The 14,806-nt window shown below is 48.9% G+C and overlaps 1 protein-coding gene across 1 annotated transcript in view; it reads right to left on the bottom strand.

Moving 5' to 3' along the window:
• LOC140389035 (uncharacterized) overlaps positions 1-14,806 on the bottom strand; it is a 338,021-nt gene that overhangs the window by 88,758 nt on the left and 234,457 nt on the right. The window contains exon 8 of the mRNA XM_072473199.1: positions 9,373-9,496. Coding sequence (XP_072329300.1) covers positions 9,373-9,496 — 124 coding nt within the window. The remainder of the gene's footprint in view (positions 1-9,372; positions 9,497-14,806) is intronic.

Here is a 14,806-nt window from a genome sequence, read left to right on the forward strand (position 1 = left end):
TGGAATTTTGATGACATGGTCGTGGGGGAGATCTCTTTGTTATTGTATGGTCTCTCAGACAGAACATCCAAATTAGAGCAGTCACATGCTGGACAGGTTTGACTGGCTATTTTCTGTCTGATACTTCAGGAGAGAAACTTACCACAGTGGGGCAGGTTTTGTGTGGTAGTGTGAAACGTGAAACTGGTGCTACCAAATCAGCAGCTCATTTTTCTTTTCACTGACTTCTTTCTCTGGATTTCAACCAGAGTTACTGCGGGTTGTCAGGGAAACCCTCACAAAAGTTATAACCCATAGTCCTTTATGGTGACACAATAGCAATGAAATAACCATAATGCACAGAATATTGTGAATTATTATTAAGCTGAGAGCGAGCAAATGAAATGAGACTAGTTGGCACATCAACACTTTTTCACTTGAGCAGAAGAATATCACAACTTGTTTTTGGAAGCATTTTTATTCTAAATTTTTAACATTTATACAATTTACAGCTGTAACAAAACCCACCCAACACGTTAAACCCCCCACATCCCCCTCCCACCCCTCCCTCAGCAGTCAACGGCAACCAACTCTCCAAAATGCAAAATAAACAAACCCCAACTATTGTCGAACCCATCACTCACTCCCCTTAGAGCAATTTTCATCTTCTCCGGGACTAAAAACTCCAGCAGGACCCCCACCACACCGAGGCACAGCGTGGAGAAGCTGACCTCCACGCCAACAAGACCCGCCTGTGAGCAATCAGCGAGGCAAAGGCTAAAACGTCTGCCCCGGACCAGTCTGTAACTCCGTGTAGCGCACAAAGACTCCATGAGACGAATAGAATGAAGTTGATGAGGCTTTATTAAGCGTGTCTGTTCCCCAGCAGCCCGATAGTAAACTGGCCTGCGGGGGAAGGCACCGGCTTCTTATACTTCGCCTTCAGGGCGGAGTATGAGGTCAACGGCCAACCAGGACCCGGGATCTGTCAGCCAATGACATTAGGGCTTCCAGTCCCACATGACCCCCAATACATACTACCACATTCAACCCTTGTCAAAAATGAACCCGGCGGGATGATGCTTCGTATGGTGGTAAGGGTTTACAGGGCTGGTCCTGGGAGGATAGAACAGTTACATGGTAGTACAGTATTGGACAGTATCGTCCTGTTACAACTATTTACAGAGGGTATAGGAAAAACAAAATGCTCATTGAACAGTCCATCTTTGTTTTACATCGACGCCACGAGTCGGTCGGGCGGTCTGGTCGTCCGTGTCGATCGCCTCGGCCCCGGCGGTGGTGGTGGTGCTTGTACCAGCGTTGTCGCCTCCGGGAGCCGCACGGTTTCAGCTGTCGGTGCAAAGGGGAGGGGGACTGATCCTCCTGGGAAGGGGGCGGTCGCGGGGTGCAGCGGTGGCAGGAAGGGGGGCGGTTTGGTTGATGGTGTCGGGGGGGTGTGCGTGGTGCCGGCGGGCGCCAGATCCCGCAGGGAGACCGTGTCCTGTCGGCCGTCGGGGTACTCCACGTAGGCGTACTGGGGGTTTGCGTGGAGGAGGTGAACCCTTTCGACCAACGGGTCCGCCTTATGTGCCCGCACATGCTTTCGGAGCAGGATGGGTCCTGGGGCCGCCAGCCAGGTCGGCAGCGACGTTCCAGAGGAGGACCTCCTAGGGAAGACAAGGAGACGCTCGTGCGGCGTTAGATTAGTGCTTGTACATAATAACGACCGGATGGAATGGAGAGCGTCCGGGAGGACCTCCTGCCACCGTGAAACTGGGAGATCCCTGGACCGTAGGGCCAGTAGGACGGCCTTCCAGACCGTGCCGTTCTCCCTTTCTACTTGCCCGTTCCCCCGGGGGTTGTAGCTGGTCGTCCTGCTTGAGGCTATGCCCTTGCTGAGCAGGAACTGGCGCAGCTCGTCACTCATGAAAGAGGACCCCCTGTCGCTGTGGACGTATGCGGGGTAACCGAACAGCGTGAAGATGCTGTTCAGGGCTTTAATGACTGTGGCCGCGGTCATGTCGGAGCAGGGAATGGCAAAAGGGAAGCGGGAGTATTCGTCCACTACATTAAGGAAATATGCGTTGCGGTCGGTGGAGGGGAGGGGCCCTTTGAAATCGAGACTGAGGCGTTCAAAGGGGCGGGAAGCCTTAATCAGGTGCGCTCCATCTGGCCTGAAAAAATGCGGCTTGCATTCCGCGCAGATGTGGCAGTCCCTTGTGACTGTACGGACCTCTTCTAAAGAGTATGGGAGATTGCGGGACTTGATGAAGTGGTAAAACCGAGTGACCCCCGGGTGGCAGAGGTCCTCGTGGAGGATTTGGAGGCGGTTAATTTGTGCGTTGGCACATGTGCCGCGGGATAGGGCATCGGACGGCTCGTTCAGCTTTCCGGGCCGATACAAGATCTCATAGTTAAAGGTGGAGAGCTCGATCCTCCACCTTAAGATCTTGTCATTTTTAATCTTGCCCCGCTGTGCATTATCGAACATGAAGGCTACCGACCGTTGGGTCAGTGAGGAGAGTGAATCTCCTGCCGGCCAGGTAATGCCTCCAATGTCGCACAGCTTCCACGATGGCTTGGGCTTCCTTTTCCACTGAGGAGTGGCGGATTTCTGAGGCGTGGAGGGTTCGGGAGAAAAAGGCCACGGGTCTGCCCGCTTGGTTAAGGGTGGCCGCTAGAGCTACGTCGGAGGCGTCGCTCTCGACCTGGAAGGGGAGGGACTCGTCGATGGCGCGCATCGTGGCCTTTGTGATGTCCGCTTTGATGCGGCTGAAGGCCTGGCAAGCCTCTGTCGACAGAGGGAAGGTCGTGGTCTGTATTAGGGGGCGGGCCTTGTCTGCGTACTGGGGGACCCACTGGGCGTAGTACGAAAAGAACCCCAGGCAGCGTTTCAGGGCTTTTGGGCAGTGCGGGAGGGGAAATTCCATGAGTGCGCGCATACGTTCGGGGTCGGGGCCTATTATCCCATTGCGCACTATGTAGCCCAGAATGGCTAGCCGATCGGTGCTAAAAACGCACTTGTCCTCGTTGTACGTGAGGTTCAAGGCTTTGGCAGTCTGGAGGAATTTTTGGAGGTTGGCGTCGTGGTCCTGCTGATCGTGGCCGCAGATGGTTACATTGTCGAGATACGGGAACGTGGTCGGTGGTTGGTCTGAGGTAGGCCTCGAAGCAAGTCTGCCAGTGTTTGAAGGCTGCTGCCACATTCACTGCGTGGGGGCTGATCCGCAGGCATTCTGGAATGATCCTGAGCTCCATAGTCCTTTTTAGGCACGCTTAATAAATTGTAGCGCACAAAGGCTCCATGAGACGAATAGAGTGAAGTCGATGAGGCTTTATTAAGCGTGTCTGTTCCCCAGCAGCCCGATAGTAAACTGGCCTGCGGGGGAAGGCACCGGCTTCTTATACTTCGCCTTCAGGGCGGAGTATGAGGTCAACGGCCAACCAGGACCCGGGATCTGTCAGCCAATGACATTAGGGCTTCCAGTCCCACATGACCCCCAATACATACTACCACACTCCGGGCGGTTCAAGGTCCCGAATATGTCTTCCAGGGGACCAGACTCCACATCCACATGCAGAGCCCCCGAAAGGGTGCTGAAAACCACCTTCCAAAACCTTTCTAGCTTCAAGCAAGACCAAAACACATGTACATGGTTCGCAGGGCCACTCCCACATCACTCGCAGACATCCTGTGGTAGTCACCACTAGAAGTATTATATGTATTACGGTAAGACACATATACTAGAGGTACATGGGTAAATCCCTGGCTGCTGGCTCCGCCCAGTAGGCGGCGTATAAATGTGTGTGCTCGCCGGTGCTGCAGCCATTCTGGTAGCAGCTACAGGAAGCACAACATCTTTGCTCAATAAAGCCTCGATTATTCCACTACTCTCGTCTTTGTGGTAATAGATAGTGCATCACATCCTCCACCCCCTGAAACAGCCGGATCATCCATGACTTTGTCAAGTGAGTCCTGTACACTACCTTCAACTGCATCAGCCCCAGCTTTGCATATAAAGTTGAGGCATTTAGCCCCCCAGCACCTCACACCACAATCTCTCATCCAGAGCTGTCCCCAGCTCTTACTCCCTCTTCGCCTTAACATCCTCCATAGACACCTTATCCTCCTCTAAAATCCTCCTGTGAATCACAGAGATGGCCCCGCTCTCTAACCCCGCCCCTCGCTGACAGCACTGCTTCCAGCAACGAGGAGGTAGGCGCTATTGGGAAGGTCGGAAAGACCTTCCTTGCAAAGTCCTACACCACCATGTACTGAAAACTCTCCCCCGCCAATCCAAACTTCTCATTCAGCTCCTCCAAGCTCGCAAACTGCACTCCCAGGAACAGATGCTTCATCTCCCTCATTCCCTTCTCTCCCCACCCCCAGAACCTCACATCCATTCTCCCCGGCTCAAACCCGTGATTTCCCTTGATCGGCATCCATCCCAACCAAAAATGCTGTTGAACCTGCCTTCAAATCTTCAGCATGGCTCCCATCATTGGATTTACCGAATACTTCCATGGGGCCATCGGGAGCAGTGCCATTGTCAGATTCCACAACCCCAACCCCTACATGAGCCTGCCTCCATCCTTACCCACAAAGCCCCCACCTCCCGATTCCTTCTGTGCATTCTCTGCTCAATAATAACACATCAAATTAAGAAGGCCTAATCCCCCTGACAGCCGTTCCCTCTGCAGTATCACCTTCCTTAGCCTGGCCACTTTCCCTGCCCAGACATACATAGAAATCAGCGTATACACCCCCATGAAAAATGCCTTTGGCAAAAAAACCGGCAGGCCTTGAGACAGAAACAAAAATCATGGTAAGATATTCATCTTCACTGCCTGTACCCAGCCTGCCAACGACAGAGAAAGATTATTCCACCTCAACAAATCCGCCTTCATCCTCCCCACCAGTGAAATTGAAATTCTGAAGACCTGCCCAATCCCGGGTCACCTGCACCCCAGATACTGAAAGTGAGACGCTGCTAAATGGAATGGCAGTGCCCCACCCCCGCTCCTGCCCTTGGAGAGGAAACCACAAAATACTCACTTTTCCCCAAATTCAGCTTATACCCAGGGAACATCCCAAATCTTTGAAGCAAGCCAATTATGTCCCCCACTGAAGAGCCCGGCTTCGAACTATATAACAAGCCATCCACATATGCTAACCCCCTCCCCCAACCCCAAGTCCACAGCACAATGGCCAAGGGCTTTATAGCAATGCAAACAGAAGGGGGCGACATGGGGCACCCCTGTCTCGTTCCCCGTTGCAATGCAAAATATCCTGAATTCATATCATTAGTGCACATGCTCACCATAGGCTCCTTATACGACAACTGCACCCATGTCACAAACTTTGGCCCAATCCCACATTTCTCCAACACTGCAATCAAATAACTCTACTCCACCCCATCAAACGCCTTCTCAGCACCCAATGTCACCACCACAATCAACTCCACATTCTGCAGCCACCTCACATTCGATGACAACTGTCTGCCCTCAACCAACCCCATCTGATCCTCCCAAACCACCTTCGGAAGGTACCCCTCCATCAATCACCCTCGGAAAGCACCCCTCCGGCCTTAATGCCAGCACGTTTGCCAATATCTTGGCCTCTACATTCAGCAGAGATATGGGCCTATGTGACCTACAATCCACCAGATCCTAACCCTCTTAGGCAGCAACAAAATGGAGACCTGTAACTCCTTCCTCTTTGTCAGACACCCCAGATTCGTGTCCCCGGCATACCGCCCATCCATCTCCAAAAATCTCTTTTTAACAACCGTTGCCGTTCCTCCCTCTCCTCTCTACCTACCTTGGCCTTAAATTACATCCCCCCTCATCACTGCCTTCAGAGTCTCCCCCACCACTGACGGCGAGACCTCTCCCGTGCAATTGAACCCCACATACTCCTCAATCACCTTTCCTATCTTGTCACAGAAGTTCTGATTCACCAACAAGCCCAAATTCATCCTCCACCCAGGCTTCGGGGCCACCCCCTTCCCCAAAACCACATCCATCCAGTTTGGAGCATGATCCGAGATCACAATTGCCAAATACTTTGCCCTCTTAACTCCAACAGCGTCTTTTCCACCACGAGAAGTCGATCCGCGAGAACACCTTGTGCACTGGGCAGAAAAACAAATACTCCCGGTCCCTCGGGTGTAAAAATGTTCACGGGCTAACCTCAACCCCGCATCTTCCTCATGAGCCCAGCCAACGCCTTTGCCATCACTGCCACCGCTCCCCCCCCCCCCCGCCCCGCCCCACACCCCGGATGGGGTCGGCGAGCACGGCTGGGACTGCCCACCATTGGCTCCAGCACGATGTTCCAATTACCCCAAAATCAACTTTGCAGATTCGCAATGGCAGCCATCGTTCTCTTCACGAACCTCGCATCGTCCCAATTGCGGTTATATATGCTTACAAACGCCACCAATCTCCCCTTCAGTCCACCTGTTACAATCACGTACCTGCCCACCAGATCTGGCACCATTTCTTCCATGTGGAACCTCTCCTGCTTGCCCACCAAAATTACCGTACTATCAAACCCCGAATTAAACCCCCGGCTCAATCAACCCTTCTTAAGCCTCATCTGGTCCTTCGTCCTCATGTGGGTCTCTTGCAGCATCACCACATCAGATTTTAAACTCTTTAAATGCGCAAAAACCCTCACTCTCTTTCTGGTTCCCCCAACCCCCTCACGTACCACGTCACTATTCGAACTGGATGTCTCTCATCCCCCCCCTGCTCCTCCTATACGCCATCACCAATACCCCAGCCAGGCCTCACCCTTCCAGCCGGACCCACTCCCTCCTTTTGTTACCATCAATACACTCTCCCCCCCCCCCCTTCCAGATTCCCCCCAGGCACTTCCTCTTGTCAACACCTCACCCAGTATGAATCCCTTCCCCCTAGCATTCACACCTCCCAGGTTCATTGAAACCTGCTCAACCAGGCTCCAATGGTGGAGGCCCCTCCCCCGACCACACTCCCATTCACTAGCCAACCTTTGTTTGCTAACGCGATGACCCCTGCCAGATTCCCCCCCTCTCAAGAACCCGGCCCCTCATGCCCAGAAATCCTCATCTCCCAAACCAAGAAAAAAAACACACCCATAAGAATAGAATAGAATAGAACATTACAGCGCAGTACAGGCCCTTCGGCCCTCGATGTTGCGCCGACCTATGAAACCAATCTAAAGTCCATCTACACTATTATATTATCATCCATATGTTTATCCAATGACCATTTAAATGCCCTTAATGTTGGCGAGCCCGCTACTGTTGCAGGCAGGGCATTCCACGCCCTTACTACTCTCGGAGTAAAGAACCTACCTCTGACATCTGTCCTATATTTATCTCCCCTCAATTTAAAGCTATGTCCCCTCGTGCTAGCGATCACCATCCGAGGAGGAAGACTCTCACTGTCCCCCCTATCTAATCCTCTGATCCTCTTGTATGCCTCTATTAAGCCACCTCTTAACCTTCTTCTCTCTATCGAAAACAGCCTCAAGTCCCTCAGCCTTTCCTCATAAGATCTTCCCTTCATACCAGGCAACATCCTGGTAAATCGCCTCTGCACCCTTTCCAATGCTTCCACATCCTTCCTCTAATGCGGCAACCAGAACTGCACGCAATACTCCAGATGCTATACAGCTGCAACATGACCTCATGGCTCCAAATCTCAATCCCTCTACCAATAAAAGCTAACATACCGTACGCCTTCTTAACAACCCTATCAACCTGGGTGACAACTTTCAGGGATCTATGTACATGGACACCGAGATCTCTCCGCTCATCCACACTACCAAGAATCTTACCATTAGCCCAGTACTCTGTGTTCCTGTTACTCCTTCCAAAATTAATCACCTCACACTTTTCTGCATTAAACTCCATTTGCCACATCTCAACCCAGCTCTGCAGCTTATCTATGTCCCTCTGTAACCTGCAACATCCTTCCGCACTGTCCACAACTCCACTGGCTTTAGTGTCATCCGCAAATTTACTCACCCATCCTTCTACGCCCTCTCCAGGTCATTTATAAAAATAACAAACAGCAGTGGCCCCCAAAACAGATCCTTGTGGTACACCACTAGTAACTGAGCTCCAGAATGAACATTTCCCATCAACCACCACCAAGAAACAAGAACACATGTAAACCCCTCCCCCATTAAGAGACACAAAGAAAAATGGATTCCAAGGATAAAACTCAATTAGAAAAACATTACCAGTCTACACCAACAAAATCCAAATCCCAATTCTCATCTCAGTCCCAGTCCTTCAGCCTTAATGAATGCCTCTGTCGCCATCTCAAAATAAAAGTCCTTCGAATTGTGAGTCACTCTTAACTTCGCTGGGTAGACCACTCTGAACCTCACGCCGCTGCCATAGTGCCACCTTCGCCCATCCAAAGGCCGCCCGTGTATACCCATATGCGTATACCAACGCCGTCTCACTTCACATCCCGCCTCAAAGTATTCTCCTTCACATGGTAGCTGTGGAAGCAAACTATGACCACCCTTGATGGCTAATTGTTTTCCGCTTCGGCCGGAGCGACTGATGCACCCTGTCCAGATCATAGAGGGAGGGCTCTTCCCTCTCCCCCATCAACTTGGCAAACATCTTCGCACATTACTCGGTCAGCCTCGGGCCCTCCACCCCTTCGGGCAGACCCATGATCCTCAAATTTTGCCTCCTCAACCTGTTCTCCAGAACCTCCACCTTGCCTCTGAGCCCTTCATTGACCTGCGCCACTCTCCGCAGCTCCTCACCCATCAAGGTGAACTGGTTGCTGTGTTGCGACAATGCCTCGTCTGCCTCGTCTACCCCCTTCAACTTCTCTCCTTGCCCCCGCAGCTTGACCGACGTCTTCGTCAATGCAACTCTTATCGACACAAGCGCCTCCTCCATCCACTCTTTAAGCGAAGCCGTCACCTCCATCCGAAGCATCTCTAAATGTTTGGCGAACAGCCTTTCAAACTCTACCGACAACACTTCGGTCAGAGTCTCAACCGTGATGGGAGCGGCCCCACCCAACGCCCCAGCCCCCGACATCGTTCCTCCTGCTGGACTCAGAGCAACGCTCACCCTTCTTTCTAAGACCTTTCTTCTGGGACTTCGACATTCCCCAAACGCCTTACATTTTCCCAAACTAGCTCATCCAGGAACTACTACTGTCCCCCCCCTACATGTCACTACCACAAGCCCTCAGAAGAATTTCAAATCTTACCGAGTAGAAATTAGCAGGTTAAATCTGACACTTGTTTACTTTTGTCTTTCACATGTAGGAATTGATCAAAATAATTCATTCAAAAATGAACATTTTAAAAATGTATTCTGTATATGTTTAGACCAAAGCTAAATAGTTGCAGGATATTGTACTCACTGTGATGATTAACAGAGTTCCTTTTGCCAGTGTCAAAATTGATGTGATTGGTTGTATAATACCTTGAGCCAGAATAATTGCCAAAGACAAGACCCATGTGAAAAATGGAATGACATAGACGTGCCTAAGATTAAAAAAAAAGTATATATGTAATATTGGAACAATTCATCATAATAATGTTCAACAAAAATCTATGGAGTACATTTTAGAGGAGTTATCTTGGACTGAGGTACTTCAGGATTTACCATTACCATTTCAAAGTGAAATTAATTACCTAGATTTAGAAGTGAGCACAAAGTGGTGAGATTAGCAGAGAGTACCGATTTAGGTGGGGATGGCAGGCAGTGGAATTGGAAAGGACAGATGGATATTACAAAATAGGGCTCATTTGAGCCTCAAAAAATGTGTGGGTTTGGTTTGGGTGCGCAGGAAGTTAAAAAGTTAATAACCTGAAACAGAACTGTAACGTACCTAGAGTCTGCTCAATTCCAGTTTCACCAGCTGTAGGGTGAGGGGCAGGCACCCAGTCTACTTGGGGAGGTGTACCGGTCATTGTAACGTTTTAAGGAGGCTACGTGCCTTCATTTTAACAGTGGGTCTATTTTTAACCGGTTGGCTGGTTTTCCCTTGTGCTGCAGGCTTTCCTGCACGACGGGCATCCAGCCCGTCAGGCAGGTCAGCTGTCGGGGAGGGTGAAACCTACTGAAAAAATATCAGAAATGCCCTACAGTTAAAAACTGCAAGATGTTTCGGAAACCTGTACTTCCCGCTTTCCCATCGCTCCCAGACCGAACGCACCTCTGAGCAAAGAACCAGGCCAATGCACCAGTGAGCAGAACAATTACAAGCAAAATTCAATACAGACAAGCCTAAGGTGCTAAACGTAGGAAGGAAGCATAGACAGCATGCAAACGCTTTGAATAATGATGAAATAGATAAAAGATGTAGCTGATAAACAGCCTTTTATCCAACCAATGCAAAGGAGCAATCAATGCCAACACTATGCTGAAAGACATGACCAAAACAATAGAACAGAAATCACAGGAGGCAAAGGCCAAGCAGCAACTTTAATACTGCGCCTGATGCGGGTTGCTAAGGAACAAGAGAGTTTCAAGTGCTGGAGGCTTTGCAGAGAAAACCATAAGATTGATTGCTAGTATTTTGGTCTGTGTTCTGCAGAAAGACTGCATTGACTTGGACTTTTCTGTCTGGGAAGAAGGCACTCGAGAGGTGATCTTTAGAGATACAAGATTGTAACAGGTGTAGGGAAAGCCCAGAGTATTAGTTTTAATTGTGGGGGCAGAATTAAAGGACACATATTGAAACCAATAAAAGGTAGCTTTAGGACTGATATCAAGTCTTCTTCTTCGCGTAAAGAATGTTTAGGAATGGAATAAACTTCCAGCTGGAGTATAGGGGGAGGCAAAAGCCCTGGGATAATGTAAAAACAAATAGATGTTAAATGCTAAGTCAATAACATCGCTGCATAGATGAATCAAGGTGGGGCATATGGTCTTTCTCAGCTGCACTTAATTATTGATTTGCACCAACAATTTTACATCTTACAAAACGGTTGGGCTCTCGTTATTTATCAAATTTTTAATTGAACAATGTTAAATAAGACCATAAAATGTAGAAGTTGGCTATTCAGCCCATTGAGCCTTCTCCACCATTCAATGAGATTGTGACTGATCTGATATGATAATGACATGAACATCAAACTTAACATAGAATAGTTACGGCAGGTCTAGAGGCTCTGGTCTGAATTGTTGTAAAGTCAGGGAAGCTCTCTGTCTTTGTCAAAATGGCTGTGGTGGCTGGACTCCAGAAATCCTTGCCCCGAACATAGCATCTACCATTGTTGCGGGGGAGGGGTGGCACATGAAGGAAACTGCACATGTTAAAGTGCAGCTGCCTCAAACAGTTATGTTCTCCTCTGGCAGAATGTTAAAAACATGACTTCTGCACTTTGGACCTCGTAACAGAATGTCTAAGCATACTAAAGTCCTTTGGAGAGGTAGAATACACTTTTGAAGCGGCAATAAACTATTTTCAATATGCTCCCCGGTCACCTCTGGGGAGGTAACGTGCCCTTAGGATTTGTTAAAAGTTGACATGAATGTACGTAAAAAAGTAATTAAGCTATCAAGCTCAATGGAGCTGTCAAGATAATCAAAAGGAACTGTGAAGAGAGCTCTCAATAGGAGCTGTCAAAGAATTTTAAACTTATGCCTTTTAAATAATTGAAACAAAAACTGCCTACAGTGTTAAAAGAATAAATGCTTGCTATTTCAATCTGTTTTTGACATAAACCTGGGGGTTATCATTACAAGATTAGTGCTGCATAACTGATTTCACAACCTTTCATTATCACAGTGGAATGCCAGTTAAAATACAGGTGATCACCATTCCAAGAGTTATAACATCTTTGAAGTAGGGAGTTTGAATTGCAAAGCTGGTTTTCATAAGTAATTAAAGGACGTTAAATGTAGAGAATGTTTTTTTTTAAATCAGTGAGAGTGTTATTTTATGAAAGGAAAGGCTTGGAAACTGCAAGTTGAAATTACATTCCTCACTGCAGCAGAAGACTCCACTGAATCCTGGAGAAGTCAACCTTCAATGCCCAGAGGGTAAGCTAAACATTTAAAATTCCTTGACAACACAAGTCTTGAAAAACTTTAATATTGCAGCAATCAGATATTGTCATTTAAATCACAGTCCTACTTCGGGAAATGGTCTATGCATCATGAATATGTGATCAAATGTTGATAAGGGCAAGCAGCACGGTGGCACAGTGGTTAGCACTGGGACTGCGGCGCTGAGGACTGGGTTCAAATCCCGGCCCTGGGTCACTGTCTGTGTGGAGTTGGCACATTCTCCCCGTGTCAGCGTGAGTTTCACCCCCACAACCCAAAAGATGTGGTGAGGTGGATAGGCCATGCTAAATTGCCCCTTAATTGGAAAATATAATTGGGTACTCTAAATTTAGAAAAACAAATGTTGATAAAGGGCCGAACTATGTAAAACATTTCACGAAAAATACACCAATTATTCCTTGAACCCATTTATACAATGCATTTCGTTGATCTTCCCTAATACTTTACTCCTCAAGTTTATTAGTCTTGGGCAAAAAAGGTTTCATTTGACTTCCTGCCTTATTCTCAACTACCTAAATTTTAATATGAGTCATTGGTGCTTTGCAGCAGTTTTATTTTGTCTTGCCAATTAATCTCGTCAGGTGTCATCATATACACAAACTCAAGTCCAACAAATAGTCATTTCAATTGCTTATGCCAGATTCGACTCATTGCATATGTCAGTGCAACTTGATTTTAACATGAATGGTTACCGAGAATCTAAAATGGCTATCGTCACTACAGGTTTTTTTTAAGCAAATGTAGCAGCCTTGACATTGTTTAATTGGTTTCTAAATTGAACATTTATAAATCCCAATTCTGGTCACAATTTTATAAATTATAGAAAGCATGTCATTTTGATAGCACCCCCTAACTATCTCAAAATACAACACATCCAATGGTTAGCATGGCTGCTTCACAGTGCCAGGAACAAAGGTTCAATTCCGACCTTGTGAGGAGTTTGCACATTCTCCCAGTGTCTGCATGGGTTTCCTCCGGATGCTCTGGTTTCCTCCCACCAAGTCCAAAGATGTGCAGGTTAGGTGGATTGGCCATGCTAAATTGCCCCAAAGTGTCAAAAGGTTAAGTGGGGTTAACGGGATAAGGTGGGGGAGTGCCCTTTTGGAGAATTGGTGCAAACCCGATGGGCCAAATGGCCTCCTTCTACACTTCAACGATTCTATGATTCCATGAGTTATTTTGAAATGCAGCTATAGATATTGGTCGAGCAGATGAAATGCAAGAATATGACCTGTCACTTTTGAGTTTCAGTTGAATCTTCTTCCCTCACTGCCTTTTATAATTCTGCAATGCTGGATGAAATCAAAGATGAATGTCAGCAACATATCAATTTTCATGCAAATGCAGCAACTTTCACACTATTCAGTCATTCAAATTTTATGCGCGTAGCTGCATACCAGCAAAATCCTTTTTCTTCTAACTTAAGCCATAACTGAACACTTACCATAGATGGCCACCAGGGAAACACGGCCACGAGCAAAGCATTAATTTTTATTATCGCATTTGCACGCAAGCATCCAAACCTTGGATTATATATACCCTGTGAATTGCAGCAATGTTTTTTTTTATAAATTCAGAGTACCGAATTATTTTGTTTCCAATTAAGGGGCAATTTAGCGTGGCCAATCGACCTAACCTGCACATCTTTGGATTGTAGGGTGAAACCCACGCAGACATGGGGAGAATGTGCAAACTCCACACAGACAGTGACCCAACACTGGGATTCGCACCCAGGTCCTCAGCCCCACAGTCCCAGTGCTATCCACTGCACCACATGCCGCCCCCAGGATTGCAGCAATGTTGATATCAAAGTGTGTTGCCGTGTAATGTGGGGGGGTTGGGGGCGTTGATAATGTCGTATTTTGGACAGTCAATTCCCAAACTGAAAAGTGACTTTGGAAGAGAACAAAGCCCAGAAATACCCAGGCAAATAGGAAGGAAATCCTGAAAGGAAATTATCGTGGTTGCAAATGTGCAACCAACTTCGAAAGCAGCATGGAAGGAACCCTGAAAGAAGCATGGGTGATCTTATCACTGCTTGGTCGGTTGTATGGAGAGCGCAAAGGGCAGCTAAATTGAGAAAGTACCTTCAAACTATTTCATTCCATTAAAAACTCACGTTTCGCATGAAAGAAAAGAATCTTGGGCGCTATCCTCCTCCCCCACGCCGAATGGGAGAATCACCGGGGCGCGCGCGAATCGCGCAACGCCGCCCTGACCCCCGCACACGATTCTCCCACCCCCCCAGAAACCAGCGGCACGCGATTTGCACTGGGCCGCTCGGAGAACCAGCGAGTGGTGATTCTCCGGCCGGATGGGCCAAGCGGCCGCTACGACACGAAAGGTTCCTGCCGGCGCCGTCCACCCCTGGTCGCTGCCGCCGGGAACTCTGCGGGAACGCTGGGTGGGCGGCCTGTGGGGGTGTGGGGGGGCTCCTTCACCGGGGTGGCCTCCGATGGGGTCTGGCCCGCGATCGGGGCCCACCGATCAGCGGGCCGGCCTATCCCCCCCGGGCCTATCTCCTTCCGCGCGCGGCTCCAGAACACCGGCTCCATGTTGGTGTGGGGCCAGCGTGTGTAAGACGTTCCCCGCGCTTGCGCAGGATGGCGCGGGTCAACTGCACATGCGCAGGATTGGGCTGCCCCAACTGCGCATGCGCGGGTTGGCGCGGCGCCCATTTGGCACCGCGTAAGGATGCTGGAGCGGCGTGAACCGCACCAGCGCAGTGCGAATAGGTTGGGTCCGGGCCCTGTTTGCGCCGTTGTGAAACGCGACGG

This window comes from Scyliorhinus torazame, chromosome 14, assembly GCF_047496885.1.
Source record: "Scyliorhinus torazame isolate Kashiwa2021f chromosome 14, sScyTor2.1, whole genome shotgun sequence".
Lineage (NCBI taxonomy): Eukaryota > Metazoa > Chordata > Chondrichthyes > Carcharhiniformes > Scyliorhinidae > Scyliorhinus > Scyliorhinus torazame.